Genomic DNA, 20,644 nt, shown 5'->3' with positions numbered 1-20,644 from the left:
CCATCATTTCTCACTGTGCACTCCCTGAGCAGACAAGGGAGTTCCTAGCTCCAGTCAGGGCTCCTGGAGATTCGAGTAGATGGGTCAGGACAGGTCCTTGTGACCCTCCTCTCCAAGTGTAGGCTGCTGGCCATCGGAGGAAACTACTCCAATGAAGATGCCTTCTCTCACAACTTTTTTTTTTTTTAAGTTTATTCATTTATTTTTAGAGGGAGAGAGAGCATGAGCAGGGGAGGGCAGAGGGAGAGAGAGAGAGAATCCCAACCAAGTTCCACGCTGTCAGCACAGAGCCCTACTCGGGGTTCAAACTACGAACTGTGAGATCATGACTTGAGCTGAAATCAAGAGTCAGACGCTTAACCGACTGAGTCACCCAGGTGCCCCTCAACACCTCTCATGCTGCTTGGTTAGGGCAACTAGGTGGTAAGAGAACAGGACCCCTGCCCCCGGGGCTGGATTTGTCATTTGCTGCGCTGAAGGGTGGACCCGGACCCCTGACTGGCCAAAGGCCTGTGCCAGAGCAGGCTGGCTGTCTCTGAAGGAGACGATTAAGAGGCAGCACCCCAAGCACGGTGTCGGAGGGACAGGGTTTTCCAGTTCAGGGCAGGATGGGCAAGCTCTCTGTCCCTTTGGTCTCACCCCGACATCTGCATCAAGCCTTCAGGAATAAGTGGAGAAAAAGAAGGACAGACTTGTGGGCCGTTCCTTGGTGGTAAAGGGTGCACTGAGGTGGGACACGGGCCCTTACCTGCTCTCCTGGTCCACCCCGATTCCATTAAACTTAGAAGAAAAAACAGGGCACAGGGAAGCAGGCCTGTCAGCAAGACCTCTGGGTGCATCTCTGGTCTCAAATACCTCATCATCTCGAAGGATAGAACTTATCAAAGGGAGTGAAGAGGGGCAGGACCGTGGAAGGAAAGAAGGGAGAGAAGGGGCAAGGTGATGGAAGAAGGAGACACCAGAAGAAGGGGCTCCCCTCCTATTCTGCCCTCTCTAGCTGGGTTCAGTCCTTCCCCAGTTTATGCGGAGGGGAGGGGCGCAGAGCATCCCAGGGGAGTGAGACGCAGGCAGTTTTTGAGCCTTGGCTGGGCTCGGGCGGCCCCACCCCCCTCCCCACCCCAGCTGCTAGCCACCCACACAGACATATACACTTTTTCTCATTCCTAGGGCTTTAGGATAGGGCTGTGAAGGTGCAGAGGTGGTGAACTAGTGGGGTGAGCTCTGCCCCCACTTCCTCTCTGCTTTGGACCATTTTTCCCAAATAAATGGCAAGGCCTGGCTTTCTCTCTGAGGAGGGCCCACTCTCCCTATCCACGTGTCAGTGTTTCTCTTCCAGTCTGTTTCCTGGCTCCGGACACAGGACAGCACATGCATCACCTACCACACGCAGGTGCACACACTTCTACTGGGTCACTCACACCAGGACACATGTCCACATAAATCTCTGTACTTGGAGTGCACCCTCTTAGGCCCGAGTCAATCAAATGCTTGAATCAAAGGTCCCCACCACCACCTTTTCCTCCCTCTGCCTCCACTGCTTTCCTTCCTGAGACTCTCTGGCCTTTCCTCCCTCCTCCTCCCTACTCATGCCCTGAAGGCCAGAGCCTGGAGGTCTCCTCCCTCTGGGCAGCTCCAGCCCGGGAAGGAATTCTTAGCAGGAAGTGCAGGGTTGGGGCTTGGGGCTTGGGGCTTGGAGCTCAGGGCTGGGCTGGAGGCTGAGAGGAGAGGCATCCAGGGGGACTAAATGGAGGCTGTTAATCTTGAGACTGGACGCTCTGTGGGAGTGGGATGAGAGAGAAAGAAGGTTCAGCAACCTTCCCTCCAGGCAGTCCCATCTCTTGGTTGACTGTGCTTCCCACCCACCCACCCCCCCCTTCAACTTTGCTTGGGGAGGGGCAGGGCAGGGACAGCATCCTTCCTGGACCGGCAGCCTGCACCCGCCAAGTCAGGACTTACAGGGGAGCTGGGGGAGGGACAGGAAGGGCAGGAGGAGGTGTGCTAACCCAACGTTTCCCACTGGCACAGCCACCTTGCTCTTTCCTTCATTCCCCAGAGAGAGTGACAGGAAGGAGAGGCTGGAAAGAAGGCGGAGGGAAGAAAGAAGAAAGGGGAAAGAGGAGAGAAGTCTGGCAGCAACAGAGACAGGCCAAAAGACCAGAGCGAACGGTGGCCAAGGCTCTAGGCCCCGGTATGTCATGGGGGTGGCTGGCCTCCAGGCCCTCAGGCTCCTCTGGGTTCATTCACCCCAGGCAGGGGCTTGGCCCAGCTGCTCTCTCCCTTTCTCTTCATTCCCGGAGGCCTGCAGGGCCTTGGACAGAGAGAGAAGGCAAGAAAGAGGACCTGGGAGGACACGCTGTGCCGAAGGATCTCGGCTCTGGAGCAGAAGGCCTGGATCCAAGCCTCCTCTCTGCCACTTACTGTGTGACCCCAGCAAGTCACATAACCCTTTGCACCTGCTTCCTCTTCTGTAAGGTGAGGATAATTATTACCTCCGGGTTATCATGAGAAGGGCATTCAATAAGGAGCAGCAACTGTAGTCATTAGAGTCCCGTGCAGCGGGGAGGGGGCAAAGGGGAAGCAGCTGGGAGAAACCCTCCTTACCACCGCAGGCTCCACTTTGCCCCGCCCTACCCCTAGCCTGGGTGCTCTGGGTGACTCTCCCCACCTTATTCCTCTTCCAGCCACCCCCCTCACAAGGTGACGGTGATAAACTCTGAAACCGAGATGAGCACAGGAACGGGAAGAAAAGAGAGCAGGGATCTGGTGGGGAAAAGCAGCAAAGAGGGTGGTGAGAAAGAGGGTTTAGCCCCCAGCCCCGTGTCTGGCGTGCAGCAGGCACACGACAGGAGTATTTGCTGAGAGGAGAACTTGGTGGTGGGAAGGACGCCGGACCAATCCATCCGGCATCCATAGGAACATGCTGGACAGAGCCGTCAATAGCACTGGGAGGCAGAAAGGGACGGAGACTTGGAACAAATGGAGCTGGCAACCCGTACAGGAGGGAGCCAGATGCTGTGAGGCTGCTCCCCTGGTGGCCCATCCCCCCCACCCCCACCCACTCCCTGGGCTGAGGCCCCCTCCAAGTCCTGCCGCTTCTCAGAGAATCTCAGTCTCTGCGGGCATCCTAGAGTCTCTGTGCCGGCTGGCGGGCTCCGGATGGTCCCGGCTGGCCTCCTCCTCTTCCTTGTCTGGCTCCGGAAGCTTCTGCAGTTCCGAGTACAGCACACAGGCATCGTTGCGTGACACATACTCCCATCCGCTCTCCCGCACGTGGAAAAGGTCTACAGAACCCCCGGAGTAGGCATCGCGGTGGGTGGCGTGGGCCACGGCACAGCGAGCCAGGGCATAGGCTTCCTGGGGGGTCATGTCATAGCGGTAGCCGCGGTCTAGCACGCCGTAGGCATAGGGAGATCCAGAACCCACGGAGAAGATGTTCCCTTGCAGGCAGGTGCCGTCACTGTAGACATAGAAGAGGGCAGGGCCAGAGCGGTCCCAGCCACACAGGGCCGTGGCCACACACAGATCCAGGCCCCGGTAGCAGGACATCATGGTCGACAAGAGCTTGGCGGCACCGGCCACGCTGGGCAGCTGACCCTCCCTCAGTGCCCGAAGCCGCAGCTCCCGTCGTAGCACGCGGTACCATACGGCACAGTCGGCCGAGGTGCCGGAGGTGGTGCCCAGGAGGTGCTGGTGCACAGGGATGATCTTGCGTGAGGTTGGACACTCCACATAGTTGCCGCAGGAGGAACGTGTGTCAGCAGCAGCGATGACTCCATGCCGGAAGAGGAAGGCCAAGGTGGTGGTGCCATGGGCCAGCCTGGGGCCGTGGATCTGCAAGAAGGTTTGAGGATCGCAGCCTGGGGGCACAGCCCAGGCCCCAGGCTGAGGCAGGTGAGGTGATGGTCCCTGGGTGTTGGGGGCCTGCCACTTGCACACATCCTGCAGGGCCATCCCTGGGGCTGAGTGATGGTTGGAAGGAACAAGGCAGGGATTTGTGGGCTGGAGTCAAGTGGGGAAAGAGACGCTAAAGAGAAGCTGGGCTGCGGCCAGAACTGGTGAGAGAGGCATGTGATCTGTGGCTTCGCTTCTCCCTAACCCCAAATCAGGCTTTGGGACTGGCTGAGAAGCAGCCTCCTCCTTCTCAGAGGATTGCTAAGGGGAGACAGGACGAGGCCGGTGAAGTCTCCACTGTTGGGAAGACGCTGCTCTTGACACATCCGAGCGTCACCCAAGGAGTCCCCTGTCCATCATCCTCCAAGCACTTGGAGCGGAGTGGGGTCTGGGGTAACCTCAAAGGAAGGGAGGCAAGAGTGTAAGGAGCACATCTGGGTCCCTCTTATTTTTCCTGTGGGGCGCATTGGGCTTGCAGAGACAGATAAAGCTCTGCCCCTGTCTGGAAAGAGCTCCCAGCCTAGGAGGAGGTAAAGACAAGTGGATCTCTGATGGAATCAGAATAGAATGCTGTGAGGGGCACCTGGCTGGCTCCGTTGGTAGAGCATGTGACTCTTGATATCAGGGTTGTGAGCCCCATGTTTGATATAGAGCTTACTTAAAAGAAAAGAATAGAGTGCTGTGGGCCCACCAAGGCAGGAGTCTTTGATGTTGAGTTCTCTCTTCAGGGGTCTGGGCCCAGGGAACTCTAAAGCTCAGCTCACACCTTCACTTTCCAGTCAGGTGGAGAAAAAGAAATGGACCTAGACCAAGAGAAAAGTTTTTTTTTTTTTTAGTTTATTTTTTTATTTATTTTGAGAGAGAGAGAGTGCACGCAAGCATGCGAGTGGGGGAGGGGCAGAGGGAAGGAGACAAAATCCCTAGCAGGTTCTGAGCCATCACCACAGAACCCAGCTCAAATTCAGAAACTGTGAGGTCATAACCTGAGCTGAGATCAGGAGTCGGCCTCTTAACCCACTGAGTCACCCAGGCACCTCCAGAAAGTCTTATGTGAGGAGGAGGGGAGCTCAAATACCTTCCACAAAGGCAAGGTATGGAGGGGCCAGGGTGAAGGGAACCTAGAATGTGGAGCTCTCGTTCAACTCTGCTTTGGAGGTGAATATGAACTTCCATCTGCATAAAGACAGAGAGAGAGCTCCTGACAGTTCTCTGGCAGTCTAGCTTCTCTGATTATGTAAAAGTTCTGAGGATGTAGCTGAAAGCATCTAATGGCCTTCCCTCTCCCCGCCCCCTTCCACCCAATAGTTAACAACAGCAAGAGAGATATTTGTAGTTCCAAGGCAAGAGAAACAACTGACCTTGTCCCCATAACGCTGAGTCTAAGTCTTAGACCAACCAGGGGTGGTCAAGGGGTGGGGTTAGTAGACCCTGACAGCTGGCCCTTCAGAAAGACAAAGTAGATTGGGACAGAGCGGCAAGCTGCAACTTCTTCCAGCACCATCTGGACTATATTTTACCAAACACTGCAGCTCAAAGGGGTGCTGTGGAAATGGGTTTAGTCAAAGAAACAGACACACACACGAGAGAAAGATCCCAGGCCCTCCAGATACCATGATGACAGGGCCGTGGAGTCGCTATAATGGCAAGTGCAAACATGTCATGGGAAGACCAGAGAAACCAGGATGTCACAGTAAAGTCCAACCAGTCTTTCTCCCTTCTTTCTCCCTCTCTTACTAGACAGATAAGAATGTCTCCTGTTTTGTTTTGTTTTAATTTTTTTAAACGTTTATTTTTGAGACAGAGACAGTGTGAGCTGCGGAGGGGCAGAGAGAGAGGGAGACACAGAATCCGAAGCAGGCTCCAGGCTCTGAGCTGTCGGCACAGAGCTCGACACGGGGCTCGAACCCACAAACCACGAGATCATGACCTGAGCCAAAACCAAGAGTCAGACGCTTAACTGACTGAGCCACCCAGGTTCCCCAGAATGTCTACTGATTTTAAAGACTAAGCCTTAGATGTTTTGTATATGAATGGATTGTCACCTCCCTAGGTCAAGCCATTCTCAAGTCAGATCTGGACAGTTGAATGGCCTTCTAATGGGCCATCCTCCAGTCTCCCCTCTAATCTTATCCTCCACACTGACATGTTTTCCTAAGATATCACTCAAACCTTGTGTCTTCCCTACTAAGAAACCTTGAAGGGCTACAAGATCAAACTCAAACCACCTTCTCCTCCCCAGGCTGGCATTTAAGACCCACTATGGTGCAACCCTGATCCATCCACCACAACCTCTTTTCATGCTATTCCTAACACATCTCACACTCCCCCTTTATCTACCTTTTTCATCTATTTTTTTAATGTTTGTTTATTTATTTTGAGAGAGAGGGGAGGAAGGGAGAGAATGCAAGTGGGAGAGGGGCAGAAAGAGAGGGAGAGAGAGAATCCAAAGCAGGCTCCGTGCTGTCAGCGCAGAGCCCAACATGGGGCTGGATCTCATGAATTGTGAGATCATGACCTGAGTCGAAATCAAGAGTCAGATGCCTAAGCAACTGAGCCATCCAAGCGCCCCTTTACTATTTACTTTTAAGGAATCTCTACACCCAATGTGGGGTTCAAACTTATAGCCTCGAGATCAAGATTTGAACGCTGTATCGAATGAGCCAGTCAGGTGTCCCTCCCCTCTATCAATATGAATCCTATCCTTAAAAGCCTGGCTTAAGTATCATCTACTCTGAAAATCCTTCTGGTCTGAGAAAGGAGAGGCTGTTGGTTTGAGGAACAATGGGACCCAAGTGGTGTTTAGGGAAACACCTCCTTAGCAAAGCCTTCTTGGTCTCCCAACCTCAACCCAAACTGTATTAATCTCCTCTCTCACCTCCGAACCACAATAGTTATCATTTTTCCCCCAAGTCCACTCTATTGAGATAAAATTGACATATGACATTGTGTAAGTGTAAGGAGTACAGTGTAATGATTTGATACATGTATATACTGCAAAATGTTTACCACAATAAAGTTAGTTAACACATCCTTCACTTCACATAATTAACCATTTTTGTGGTGGTGGGAAGAACATTTAAAATCTACTCTCTTAAGGTTGCCTGGGTGGCTCAGTCGGTTAAGCATCTGACCTTGGCTCAGGTCACGATCTCATGGTTTGTTCCAGCCCCATGTTGGGCTCTGTGCTGACAGCTCAGAGCCTGGAGCCTGTTTTGGATTCTGTGTCATTCACACACTCTCTCTCTCTCTCTCTCTCTCTCTCAAAAAAATAATAATAAATAAACATTAAAAAAAATCTACTCTCTTAGCAACTTATAAGTATATAATGCAGTGCAGCATCGTTAACTATAGTCACAATGCTGTACATTTGACTCCCAGAACTTAATCTTCTCATAACTGGAAGTGTGTACCCTTTGACCAACATCTCCCCATTTCCCCTACCACACAACCCCCCGTAACCACCAATCTATTCTCTGTTTCTATGAGTTTGGCTTTGTTAAATTCATCATATAAGGGAGATCATACAGTGTTTGTCTTTCTCTGTGTGACATATATCTCTCTATATATAGATACAGATAGATATAGAGACAGATGATATACATATATCTATGTCTGTCTATCTATCCATCTATCTATCTATTGAACCAATATAAGGTAAGCTGGAAACAGATTACAGAAGGCCTTGAATGCCATGCTGAGCTGTTGAATTTTACAGAACATATTTAAGCAGGCAAGTGATAAGATTAAGAGAATGAGGCACCTGGGTGGCTTAGTTGGTTAAGGGTCTGACTCTTGATTTTGGCTCATGATCTCATGGTTTGTGAGTTTGAGCTGCACATGAGGCTCTGCAGTGTGTCAGTGTGGAGCCTGCTTGGAGGTCTGTCTCCCTCTCTCTCTGCCCCTACCCCATGTGCCCTCTCTCTCAAAATAAATAAATAAACTAAAAAAAAAAAATTAGGAAAAAAAAAGATTAAGAGAATATTTTAGGAAAATCAATCTGATGCTGTGCAAAATGAATTAGAGAGTACAGTTTGGGCCCCGAAAATCAGGTGGGAGACTATTTCAGTAATCAGAGGCGAGCAAATAAGGTGATATCAGTTGCAATGAAAAAGGACATGAGAAGCATCGTAGAGGAAAAATCAACAGGATTTGACAACTTACTGAATGTGGAGGAAAGGAAGAGGAGTTGTCAGAGATGAGCCGGGGCTTCAAGCCTCTGTGACTGGAAGAACATTGTTGTCATGCTCTCATGTATTCATTTGGCAAGCATTACCTAAGCATACAGTGGGCGCTGAGATGAATAGTGCAGAAATACCTGTCTTTAGAAACTCACAATCAATTAGGAGATAAATGTACACTTAACAGCCAGGTAAAATGCAAAAGTGTCTTCAGAGACGAACAAATGCTATTAGTGGCAGTGTGAAGGAACCACAGGGAAAAGTCAGAAGGAGGACTAGTTGCATTGCAGGGGAGACCGCAAAATAATACCTGATCTATAAACAGAGGCACTCCGCATTTTCGACACCATCCAAGTGTGAGACGCAGATAAAGATCTTCTGCTTCATTACATTCTGATGGTTGGGCTTGGAAAGGGTTGCCAAATTTCAGCATTAAAAATACAACATATGCAGAGTCTACTGGGGAAGAGGAGGGGCTGAGTTGGGCATCAGAGGAAAGTGGAATTTAGATATTGATGGATGTTGCTGCTGGAATCCAACAAGAAAGGCCAGACACTGACTTCATAGAACCATAAAGCAGGAGGCAACATTTCATACCTTTGCCCACTTCCTTGTTTGTTATGGGTCCCAAAAGGGTTGAAAAATGGAGGTGGGTGGAGAGAAGGAGAGACAATGATAAATTCCACATTCCTGTATTAATAAAGAGCTCGTCTTAGCAAGCTTAAGTTAGAGAATCTCTTGGAACATCTTTATAGAGCGTCAACCCTCCTCCAGGCTCTGAAATGGTAAATGACTATTGACTCAGTTATTCGCAGCTGAATTGAGAATCTAGTTTGTGGATTAACTGAGTCCCGTACTTTTCCTTCTTTATTTTTCATCTTTGGCGATACATTACTTATTAGCATTTCCACCACAGGGTGGGAGTAAAGAGAATATTAAATCTTAAAAATTGGTTACAGAATGTGGGTAGTGTGGTGATTAATGTTACCAGACAACAAGAGGTATAGCACTTTTATTTTGTTGCGATTTTTACCACAAAGTGCTGTGGTTTAACTAACTTCACAAGAAAATGGCCTCAGAGTAGATCATTATTTTACCTAGTATTAGAGGGTGCCCTTAAACAAAATGGCAACGTCAGTCGAATTAATAGGATGCTAAAGCCGCAAAGATGTAAAGTATGGCTCAGACACCCGGCAGGGCGGGGACGACTTAGCGTTAAGGGTTCGGAAAGGATTTTCAACTAGTCACGCCCATCTCAAAGATGGCCGGCCTCACTTCCCTCACGCAACATGGACAATTTCCTATGAATTGTAGGGTAACTCAATCCAGTACTGCTTGCATGACTAAAGTCAAGATGACAACAGCGTCCCTTTAAATTTAGAATAAATTAATCCATTTATTTTTTTTTACCCTGCCGTTAATATAGTCCCTCGTGTCTGGATCTTGTTTTGGGAGGCGTGGTTGCCAGGAGTTAAAATGGTTCCTCCCTGGGATAGCTTTAATAGGAAGTGAAGCTGTGACGGCGAAGCGTTGCCCTACTGCTCTCTGGTAGGCGTTCTCGCCGGGCGTTCCTTGTGCCCTTACTAGACATGGCGCTGGCCAGCGTGTTGGAGAGGCCGCTACCGGTGAACGGGCTCGGGTTTTTCGGACTCGGGGGTCGTGCGGATCTGCTGGATCTGGGTCCAGGGAGTCCCAGCGATGGGCTGAGCCTGGCCGCACCCCACCGGGGTGTCCCAGAGGAGCCGAGAATCGAAATGCTTCATGGAACCACCACCCTGGCCTTCAAGGTGCGGACCCAGCCGCCGCGCCGGGCTTAGTCCCGCGCGCCCGCGCCCTTCCTAGCCTCTCAGCTGGACCGGAGCCCGCGGGGGCCGCGACCACGAAGCCTAGTGGGAGCCTCGGTCCTCTCGTCCCGGTCCCGATGGTTTCGCTGTCTCATTGCCCCGGGAGACCTTGATTCTCGCGCCGCAGGACCGTGTGGCCGGGGTTAAGTGGAAGAAGAAACCGAGGCTGCTTGGGTTGATTCCTAGGCAACCCCAGGTGGCCAGGAAAGGGGAGGCCGCAGCAGCAATGAACACTGACAGGGGGTGGGATATTGTAACCATTAACCAAAGGTTTTGGAAACTGGGTCCCCGCTAGGCGAGGGTAACCGAAAAGCTGCGTCTTTTGAGAGGGAAGGTTGGTGGGAGGGAGCACTGTAGTGGGAGCCAGACAATTGGGATTCCTGATCCAGCTTTGCAATAACTAGCTCTAGGATCTTGGGCAAGTCATTCGATCTCATTGAACCTGTTTCCTGATCTATAAAATGAAATTGGAAGTTAATACCGGTTATATCCCATCGAGGGATTGATGGGAAGTTTAGTTGATAGTAATATGTGGAAAGCATATTGTGAAGTGTAAAACGATAGAGAAAAAGATGTTCTGGGTTTCCATTGATGCAAAAAGAAATGTCAAGATGTTTCTGTGGTCTGATGTGGCCTGCTTTGTGTTTTCCTCTGATCTTAACAGTTTCAACATGGAGTCATTGTTGCAGCGGACTCTCGCGCCACAGCGGGTGCCTATATAGCCTCCCAGACAGTAAAGAAGGTGATAGAGATCAATCCCTACCTGCTGGGCACCATGGCTGGGGGCGCAGCGGATTGCAGCTTCTGGGAGCGCCTATTGGCTCGTCAATGTCGAATCTATGAGCTTCGAAACAAGGAACGCATCTCTGTAGCAGCTGCCTCCAAGCTGCTTGCCAACATGGTGTATCAGTATAAAGGCATGGGGCTGTCCATGGGCACCATGATCTGTGGCTGGGATAAGAGAGGCCCTGGTGAGTTAAGCTGCAACCACATGATTCTTGGGCTGACACTACAGAGAGGAGGGGTTGGATGAACAGGTGAATGAAAGGGCTTTGTGTCAGTGCTGAGGATGTGTTTATTAGGTTTTGGCTCTTCTCTATGTTCAAGGAAGGCACTACAGTGTAGGAGAGGGCATGGAGCTTAGACTAGCTGTGTCATTGACTACCCATGTGACCTTACACAGGTCGCTCATTTTCCCAGTTAGTTTCATCATCTGTTGCAGTGGTTAAATGAAGTAATACACGTAAAGCATGTAGTGTTTGGCACATAATGTTTTTCCTTCTATTCTCTCTCCCGTAAAATAATAAGATCTACAGGGGCACCTGCGTGGCTCATTGGGCTGAGCATCTGACTCTTGGTTTCGGGTTAGGTCATGATCTCAAAGTTCAAGGGATCAAGCCCTGCTTCGGGCCCTGCCCTGATGGCATGGATCCTGCTTGGGATTCTCTCTCTCCTCTCTCTCTGCCCCTCCCCTGCTCTCGCACTTTTTCTCTCTCTCTCAAAATAAATAAATAAACTTTAAAATAATAATAATAATAATACCTATGAAGAGTGTATTTGAGAGTGAAATTGGATAATAGACATTAAAAACCAGTCAGTGCTTTCTAATAAAAATATGATGTGAGCTGCATATGTCATTTAAAATTGTCTAGGGGCGCCTAGGTGGCTCAGTCAGTTAAGCATCCGACTTCACCTCAGGTCATGATCTCACAGTCCATGAGTTCGAGCCCCACGTTGGGCTCTGTGTTGACAGCTCAGAGCCTGTAGCCTGCTTCAGATTCCGTGTCTCCCTCTCTCTGAACCTCCCCCGTTCATGCTCTGTCTCTCTCTGTCTCAAAAATAAACATTAAAAAAAAATTTTTTTTTTTTTAAATAAAATTGTCTAATGGAGGGGTACCTGGCTGGCTTAGTCAACAGAGAATGCAATTCCTGTTCTCAGGGTCATGAGTTCAAGCCCTATGTTGGGTTTAGAGCTTACTTAAAAAATAATAACTGGGGTGCCTGGGTGGCGCAGTTGGTTAAGCATCCGGCTTCGGCTCAGGTCATGATCTCACTATTTGTGAGTTCGAACACTGCGTCAGGCTCTGTGCTGACAGCTCGGAGCCTGGACCCTGCTTTAGATTCTATGTCTCCCTCTCTCTCTCTGCCCCTCCCTTGCTCATGCTCTGTCTCTCTCTCTCTTTCTCTCTCTCAAAAATAAATAAACATTAAAAAAATTTTTTTAATAATAATTAAAATTTTTAAAGATTGTCTAATGGATATATTTAAAAAGCAAAAAGATTGGGAAATTAATTTTAACTATTTAATACAAAATACCTAAAATAGTAACATTTTTGCATGTGCGTTAGCCCCCTTTCAAGTGTTCAATAGCCATATGTTGCTGGTGACCACTGTGTTGGACAGTGAAATTCTACTATACAAGTAGCTACTGTAAACTTAGTTATTTCTCTTCCCTTTTTCCCTTTAGAGAGTCTTTGACCTAGAAGGGGCTTTTGGGACTCACCCTCTCCTTGCTTGATATAATACCCTAGGATCCTAGGTCCTGTTCTGTCATCTCTGAAAATAAATTCCTTAGCCTTTTTTCTCTTTCTAATATATAGAGACCTTGCCAGGAAGTTTAACCTTGTATCTAATGTCTCTTCCTTTTCAACCAGTTGTTTGTTTGTTTGTTTGTTTTTAAGTTTTATGTATTTGAGTAATCTCTGCACCCAACATGGGGTTCAAACCCATGACCCCAAGATCAGGAGTTACATGCTCCTCTGACTGAGCCAGCGAGGAACCCAGTTTTTTAACCAGATTTGAATGTCTGTTTCTTTAGTCAAGCTGGAATACAGCTAGTCACTTTCTGTGTCATTTTCCCCCTCAATGCTTGACGATAGTTTATTCTTTCCTCTTCCTTTTTTTGCTTCATTCGTTCGCCTGCTTACTGAGTGCCTAGTTTTCCTCTATCAAACAACTATAGGATACCCAGGACTTTAAGTTTATTTATTTATTGCGGGGGAGGGGTAGAGAGAGAGAGAGAGAGAGAGAGAGGGAAAGAGAGTCCCAAGCAGACTCTGCACTGTCACCATAGAGCCCAGTGTGGGGCTTGAACTCACGAACCCGTGAGATCATAACCTGAGCCAAAATCAAGAGTCAGTTGCTTAACCGACTGAGCCATGCAAGTGCCCCATGCATCCAACTCTTGATCTCAGCTCAGGTCTTGATCTCAGGGTCATGAGTTTAAGCCCTGCATTGGGCTCCACACAAGGCATGGAGCCTACCTTAAAAAAAAAAAAAAAAAGCCTTCCTGACAACCTGTCCCATTCAGGATGAGTCAGCCCCTTTCTCCAAGAAGCAGAGACTGAGAGGGGCACCTGGGTGGCTCAGTCGGTTCAGCATCTGACTCTTGGTTTCAGCTCATGTCATGATCTCAGGGTTTCAAGAGTTTGAGCCCCGCGTCGGGCTCCATGCTGACAGTGCAGAGCCTACTTGGGATTCTCTCTCCTTCTCTTCTGCCCCTCCTCCACTCGCACTATCTCTGTCTCTCTCAAACTTAAAAAAAATTTTTTTTTCAAAAAAGATTGAGAAAGGATCACAGATTACTTAGTACAAGACTAAATGAGATGAGTGCTGTTTTTAAAAGAACCAATATAATGCTGAGGGAATTTTGAGAAGGAGGGGATTACTTCTGATGGGAGGAACTTGGAAAGACTTCCTGGGTAGGTGGCATTTGTCCAAGATGTACAAATCAGAGAGGGGAAGGCTAGTGAACAAAGGAAGGGAGAAAACAAGCATGCGGTTTTGGGGGAGTAACTGAAAGCCCACTTTAATTGCAACTAAGGTTGTATGAAGAGGAGTTAGGGATCCATAAAGCCAGAGAGGTAATCTGGAACCAGCTAGTGAGCCAGCTAGGCAAGGCGGTGGCTATGGGACCCAGAAGGGGCTAGTTGGGGGTAGACATTGGAATCCTTCGAACCCAAAAGCTGAGATGAGTTGTGGTTCTCTACTGGCTTGCTTTAGAATCACCTGAAGAACTCAAACACAAGCTCCATACTTACTCCCCACCCCAGACCAATTGAAAAAGAATACCTGGGGTAGGTCCTGGGCATCTTTTTAAAAAGCTTCCTTAGAGGATTCTGATACATAGTGAGAGATGGGAACCACTGAAGTAGGAAAAAGATTAACGATGCCATTGACAATGCGGGCTCGTGCAGTACATGAGAGATGAGTTTGGCTGGTAATGGAGGGCCACTGAAAGTATTTGAAGATAGGAAGTTTGAATCTGAACTTGATGAGAAGGGCATTCTGTTGGAAAGGTCCAGCAGGCATTTGGGATTGATAAAAATTTTATTAAAATCTTTGTCTAAATTTTCATATATACTAAAAATCAGCTAACTTCTTCATAAAGGGCCAAATAGTAAATAACTTAGGATTGCAGGCCATCTGGTCTTTGTCTCAACTGCTTAACTCTCCTGTTTTAGCACAAAAGCAGTCATAGACCCTATGTACACAAATGGGTATGGCAGTGTTGCAGTAAAACTTTGTTTACGAAAACAGGCAGCACTGTCCAATAGAAATAAAATGTGAGTAATACATGTGTATTTTTAAATTTTGTAATAGCTACATCCTAAAAATTAAAAATGGAAATTAATTTGGGGCCATTGGGTGGCTCAGTCAGTTAAGTGTCCGACTTTGGCTCAGGTCATGATTTTGTGGTTTGTGAGTTCGAGCCCCACGTTGGGCCCTGTGCTGACAGCTGGAACATGCTTCAGATTCTGTGTCTCCGTCTCCCTCTGCCCCTCCCCTGCTCACGCTCTGTCTCTCAATAATGAATAAACGTTAAAAAAAATTAATGGAAATTAATTTTAATAATATATTTTATTTCGTGGATCCAAATGGATCCAAAGTGTTATCATGTCAGCATGTGGTACCAGCTTCATTTCAAATGCTCAGTAGTCACATGTCTAGTGGCTCCCATACTGGACAGTGCAGGTCTTTGCAATATGATTCAAAACTCCAGGCTTTCTCCTACTGTATGATGTATGTCTTGTCCTTCAGATAGTCTGAAGTTTGAGGGCTAGAATCGTGTTAAACATCTCCCACAGTGCCTGAAGTTCTGTGTTTGAAACCTAAGTCATTTGGATTATACTTTTTGCTTATACAGCAAGGACAAGAAAGGAGTTACTGTAATGTGAGGTTAGATGAGATGGTATATTGTAGGATCCTGGAGTCTTTATTTATTTTGAGAGCGAGAATCCTAAGCAGGCTCCGTGCTGTCAGTGCTGAGCCTGACATGGGGCTCACACCCATGAACCATGAGATCATGACCTGAGCCAAGAGTCAGATGCTTAACTGACTGAGCCATCAAGGCACCCCAAAGTGCTATTCTCTTACATATATCTGTTGGTCTCCCCTGGGTTTCAAAAGAGCTAAAGAACTGTTCTTGGAAAATGAATTAGATGTCAGAAGGGGTGGTCATTTTTTTTTTCTTTTTGTCCTGCTAACCTCACCTCTCTTTCCAGGCCTCTACTATGTGGACAGTGAAGGAAACCGGATCTCAGGGGCCACCTTCTCTGTAGGTTCTGGCTCTGTGTATGCTTATGGGGTCATGGATCGGGGTTACTCCTATGACCTAGAGGTGGAACAGGCCTATGACCTGGCCCGTCGAGCCATCTACCAAGCCACCTATAGAGATGCCTACTCAGGAGGTGCAGTCAACCTCTACCATGTCCGAGAGGATGGCTGGATCCGAGTCTCCAGTGACAATGTAGCTGATCTACATGACAAATATAGTGGATCTACCCCCTGAAAGAGGGCAGATGTGGCTGCTTGCATTTCTTGGGGTGACTATTGTTGGTAATGTGGATACAGCTCCCCATCCTATAGTGGAGTGGTCCTCAATTGTATTGATAATTTTTTTAAGCTCTGGTGCCGTTGACCTCTCTATGTTACCAGTTGTTAATGACCTGCTGCTGCAGAGGTGATCGTTTTACTTTCTTGGATGTTAACATTACACTACTTGACCACAGTCTGTGTTGTGTCTTTTGTCCACACTGTCCCTCCTCCAAGCACTTTACAGCCAAATAAGCCAGGACAGTGGGAGGGCACTGACTGTAATTACAGGAAACAGTGGTGTGAAGACATTGTCTAGTGAATACATTAGCATCCCCACTCATGAAGCTAATAACAAAGGAGAAGGAGAGAGAGGCAAGGGAGGAGGGAGAGACTTCCCGATTCTGTTTGCAAAGAGATGAAAAGTTGATGAGGTGGAAAGATGCACAGGGCTGTATGAGCCAGAGCTGCGGAGGAAAAAGCTTTCACTTTGTGGTGGGGGAGGGGAGGCTAGTGCTACATGCAGAGCAGAAAGGTGAAGAGGGTGAATCTTGCATCTTGAACCAATTGGGAAGGGAAGTTTTGGACCCTGGGAAAAGAGGACACAGAGGTGAGTGTGAAAGCGGTAGTGACCCCAAGGTTGGTGATCCTTGTCCTTTTGGCGCTCCAGTGTGTGTAGGTGTGGGGGACAGAGCGGTTGGTGGTGGGCTTAGAGCCTTCTGGACAGGAAGCAGCACAAAATTGTCATTGGGACGTGTGGGTGGAGAAGAGGCCCTTCTGAGAGCAGAAAAATGGCTGATTTATCACACCCAGCACTGAGGGGCTTCCCAAGCTATGGTGGCAGCAGATGGCAAGGCCTTCTGTTAAAGAGAAGACAAGCATAGGGGAGACAGAGGAGGTTGATGGCAAAAACCTTTAAAAGATGGGAGAGGAGGGTATAAAACAATACTGCTTTGTTTTTATAGTTAGCAGGAAGGGGAAAGTGGTTGGTGAGGGTGACAACCCAGCATCCCATTTTGCGGCAGAGGGGTTTGAGCAATAGAGGGGGTAAGGCCTCTTCTGCCTGGACTGCGGATACCTTCCCTTCTTGTACCTTCCCTTCCCCCTCAGCCTCATGCAGTCGCATATTGATTGATGAGGGCTGTCGGCCAGGAACTGATCGAGGCTTGTTAATTGCATTTGTCAAATGCAGGGAAATTGGGAATTAGTGAGATTGGAGAAGGGAGTTTGGAAAACAAATGACTGGTGCCTAAGGAGATTCATTTTGCTGAAAAGTGCCTTGGGAGCCCCTGGAGTCAGGGAGCTGCTAGTGGGGACCTGGGCCTACTCAGCATTAGGAGCCATTAGAAGGGGCGGGAGCCATGCTGCACCTCCCTTCTCTGAGGCCATCAGCCCATGGTCAGCTGAATGAGAGACACAGGTACACTCATCGACGTCTCAGGACACTAGTTTGGAGATCTTTGTTCAAAATTAGAACCTTAGGGGTGCCTGGCTGGCTTAGTGGGTAGAGCATGCAACTCTTGATCTTGGGGTCATGAGTTTGAGCCCCACACTGGGTGTAGAGCTTACTTAAAAAAATAAAAATTAAAACCTAAAAACAAAAACAACCTCTTAGGAGAAATTCTAACACCTGAAAGAAAACAACTCAGGTTGAGCTAGAGTTGAGGGGTCCAGAGCCTTAACCACTGAGCTTCCTCCTCCATGGAGCCACTGTCCACAACATCACCTCCCTACCAACACACCCTTATAGACACATACTCCCCGGCACTTCTTGGAACCCCAAGGAACACAATTTGAAAATTGCCGCCCTGGGGAATAACCTTGAGAGGGTGGAAAGAGAGTTGAAGATTGGAATTTTTTTACATGAACATAGGCCTCCCTAGCCCATGAAAGAAAATAGTCTGGAGAGAAGAGATGGTCTTGAAGCAATGCTACCCTTGCCCTGTTTGTGTTTCACACCTGGCTTTGGTAGTGGTCTAGCCGTTTAATGTAAGCACCTATTCTACACTGAATCTTTTTTTTTTTTTCCTAATATTTGTTTATCTTTAAGAGAGTGAAAGCGAGCCGGGAAGGGGCAGGGGGTGGGGTGGAGGATCGGAAGCAGACTCTGCGCTGACAGCAGAGAGCCCGAAGCAGGGCTCAAACCCATGAACCCGTGAGATCATGACCTGAGCCAAAGTTGAACGCTGAACCAGCTGAGTCAGCCAGGCACCCCGGCACTGACTGGATCCTTATGTTCAGGCGAGAAAATGCACAACCATCAGTCCCATGTTCTGTTCTGCAGATGTCCCTTTCGCTGCCTTCCTGGATCTTAGATAAAAGAAAGATTCGATTAATGGAAGAGATCGATTTTTGGTAGGTTTTCTGGAGAGAAAGTAGAGCAGAGGTAGAGGAAAATTGCAAGTGACTAGGCCCAGTCAGGCCCACCCTGTGCAATTGTGACTTCTTGCTGCCAAGTGCTGGTGGGGAGCTGGCTTTGCAGTGATGTTGTATGTCTCCACTTGTGTGGGGATGATGGATGCCGCACAGCACTGGAGAGATTCTGTTGAGTGGAGTGGACCAGTTCAGGGACTCCCATCAGATTCATTTCCCAGTGCAGTCCTCTTGACAAAGGATGATGGAAAAGAAATTGCCTTAAATAGCTGGAAGATTAATTTCTCTCGGCAGTTCCCAGGCGTCCACGGGACAGGGCTCTTTAAGTGATGTCTGACAATTTCTCCTCCTTCCAGAGATAGCTCAGTGACACCAGAATCTGACTCCTCAGGGTAGGTAATGGGACTAATCTGATTAAATAGGGAGCAAGCGCTCCTCGAGGCCCTGTGCTTTCTCTTGGTAGCAGGGAATGCTGTGGGATTGAAGGCAGACGAGCCCCATAGCATCTCCACACCAGGCGAGGGAGGGCTGTGGGGAGAGCAGAATGTTCAGGAGGGAAAGGGAAAAGGTAGGCAAGGACATGGGGGAGGGGGAGGAAGGGCACAATGAAAGGAAATCAGGGACAGGAGCATAATAGTTCTTGAGTGTTCCCTCTTTAGGCAAAACCAGAAGGTCAATGTCTCTTGATATCCTCCTCAGCTAGCAAATGAGAAAACTGTCAAAGCCATTTGGGGAGTGGAAGGTTACATCCTTTGAGGGAAAATAAAACAACGGATTTATTCTGGTCCATGGATTCTGTGTGGTCCGTTGTGGGAGAGGAACAAGAGGTGGGAGGAAAAGGGAGTAAGGTAAAAAAGTGTGGAGGAACACTCTGGGGGCAGCATTTCCCTTGTGTCAGAACGAAAGGAAGAGGATGGGGTCAGTGAAGGATTTACATGAGCGTATCTAATCCTGTGCGTACAGTTAGGGTTTTTCGTGTTGGTATTTTTGTTTGTTTTCCTAGAAGAGCCCCTCCTGCCAGGGCTATAGCAGGAGATGAGGTACTGTGAAACTGACCAGCGGCAGTGACCTCGGGACATGATTAAGTGCTTTCTGATTAAAATATGCATATATTGCAACCAAACATCTCTGCTGGTTTTTTGTTTGTTTCTTGTTTGTTTTCAAAATTCTAGTTTCCCTTCAGGAGGCCAGAATCATATTGGGAAAGCTTTAATTATAGCAGGCAAGAGGAGGGAGCACACACAGCATCAGAACTGCCCTGATCAGCAGCTGCTGCCACCTCCTGCCTGACCCTGGCCGCCCCTCCTTCCCCACCCCCTCCCTCCGGTCAACTGACTGTCCACATTCCTGCAGTGCTCCCCAGGCCTGGCCTCTGAGCCAAGTTCTTGCTTCCAGGGGCTATGCCCCACTGAAGCGTTTCAATAAAAACCATTTCCAAAATGTCCTGTTCGCAGTTGTTAGTGGGTCAGGCAGAAGAAATTCTACCCACGTCAGCTTCTTGGGTTTATTTAACCCAACTCATTTCTCCCTGAAGCTTTTCCCTCTGAGTTAGGTGCCAAGCCTAACTTAATATTTAACCCTTTATAATCCAGATTCAGCTGTCATCAGCCATGAATATCTGACCTAGTTTATTTGAAGGGAAATTAGACACCATGGATTCCACCTCTTCTGATGCCTTCTTCTCTGGCCCTGACCCCATCCTCTCAGGCTGCCCCGTCTCTCTATCCTCCCTCTGCTTGATTTCATGCTTTCTCTCTGTTCTCTCACTTTGTAAGAATTCCCTTTTCTTTCCTCCACAGAATTAAAATAAAAACCAATCAATCAATAAACCAAGTGCTGCTTTAATGTAACAAGAAAAGGTTATCACTAGCTTCGGGGTACCCAAAATGCTGGTACTGCAGAGAGAAACACAGATGGAATGAGAGAATGCGAGCTAGGGAAAACAAGAGACAAATGACAGAAATGGAAAAGCAAAGTCCTGGGCAGCAAGGGAGAGAGTGAGCAAAGTGGAGAGCGAGACGTGGACGTGGCAGGAGACAGTGATGGGCAGAGCGGCGCTGTGGAAGAGGGACAGGTGGGGGGTGGGAAGGAGACTCCGAAGGACAGTGATCGAGAGAGTGGGCAGAGAAACCAGGAGGAAGGAAGCGGCTAGAAGCTAATGCACAATGAAACATGTCCCCCTGGAGACAGATAATTTCTCCAGCCATACATAATGAACACGTGCCTCCCTGTGTGTTGCCCCTGTACTGTCACAGTCACTTACATTCCGCAAGAACCTCTCCATGCCTACCCTGCTTGTGCAAGGTTGGGAAAAAGCTTTGAGTGCTCAGAACCACCTCAGCCAGGCCAAAGACAGAAAAGTAGAAATCTGTCTCATAAGAGGAACAGGGTAAGTGAGGCAGGATCACAGATTCAGTACCTTTTACATTTTTACTTTTAGGTTCGTGAAGAGATCCCTTCTTCCTTCTGCTTCATACCCCCTGGCCACATACCTCACATATGCATAACTCATCCCTGTTTTTCTGTAATGCCCACAGGTCAGGG

General features: G+C 48.4%; 2 protein-coding genes across 2 annotated transcripts; one reads left to right on the top strand and one right to left on the bottom strand.

Annotated features, from left to right (window-relative positions):
- Nucleotides 1-3,091: 3,091 nt before the first annotated feature.
- On the bottom strand, nucleotides 3,092-4,593 carry PSMB11 (proteasome subunit beta 11). Its single transcript, XM_003987557.4, has one exon. The coding sequence runs from the start codon at nucleotides 3,949-3,951 to the stop codon at nucleotides 3,097-3,099; it is 855 nt and encodes a 284-aa protein (XP_003987606.2). The 5' UTR covers nucleotides 3,952-4,593; the 3' UTR covers nucleotides 3,092-3,096.
- Nucleotides 4,594-9,627: 5,034 nt separating this feature from the next.
- Nucleotides 9,628-15,923, top strand: PSMB5 (proteasome 20S subunit beta 5). The gene is made up of 3 exons (XM_003987466.6): nucleotides 9,628-9,856; nucleotides 10,578-10,884; nucleotides 15,418-15,923. The coding sequence occupies exons 1-3, from the start codon at nucleotides 9,659-9,661 to the stop codon at nucleotides 15,702-15,704; spliced, it is 792 nt and encodes a 263-aa protein (XP_003987515.1). The 5' UTR covers nucleotides 9,628-9,658; the 3' UTR covers nucleotides 15,705-15,923.
- The last annotated feature ends 4,721 nt before the right edge of the window (nucleotides 15,924-20,644 follow it).

This window comes from Felis catus, chromosome B3 (genome assembly GCF_018350175.1).
Source record: "Felis catus isolate Fca126 chromosome B3, F.catus_Fca126_mat1.0, whole genome shotgun sequence".
NCBI classification, from domain to species: domain Eukaryota; kingdom Metazoa; phylum Chordata; class Mammalia; order Carnivora; family Felidae; genus Felis; species Felis catus.
This window is presented reverse-complemented; position numbering and strand designations above follow the sequence as displayed.

What these genes read in the sequence shown, in the direction of transcription:
- PSMB11 (XM_003987557.4), bottom strand. Translation starts at nt 3,951, where the DNA reads ATGGCCCTGCAGGATGTGTGCAAGTGGCAGGCCCCCAACACCCAGGGA.
- PSMB5 (XM_003987466.6), top strand. Translation starts at nt 9,659, where the DNA reads ATGGCGCTGGCCAGCGTGTTGGAGAGGCCGCTACCGGTGAACGGGCTC. An exon ending in CCACCACCCTGGCCTTCAAG is followed by an intron (nt 9,857 to 10,577) that starts GTGCGGACCCAG and finishes TGATCTTAACAG; the next exon opens with TTTCAACATGGAGTCATTGT. An exon ending in CTGGGATAAGAGAGGCCCTG is followed by an intron (nt 10,885 to 15,417) that starts GTGAGTTAAGCT and finishes CTCTCTTTCCAG; the next exon opens with GCCTCTACTATGTGGACAGT.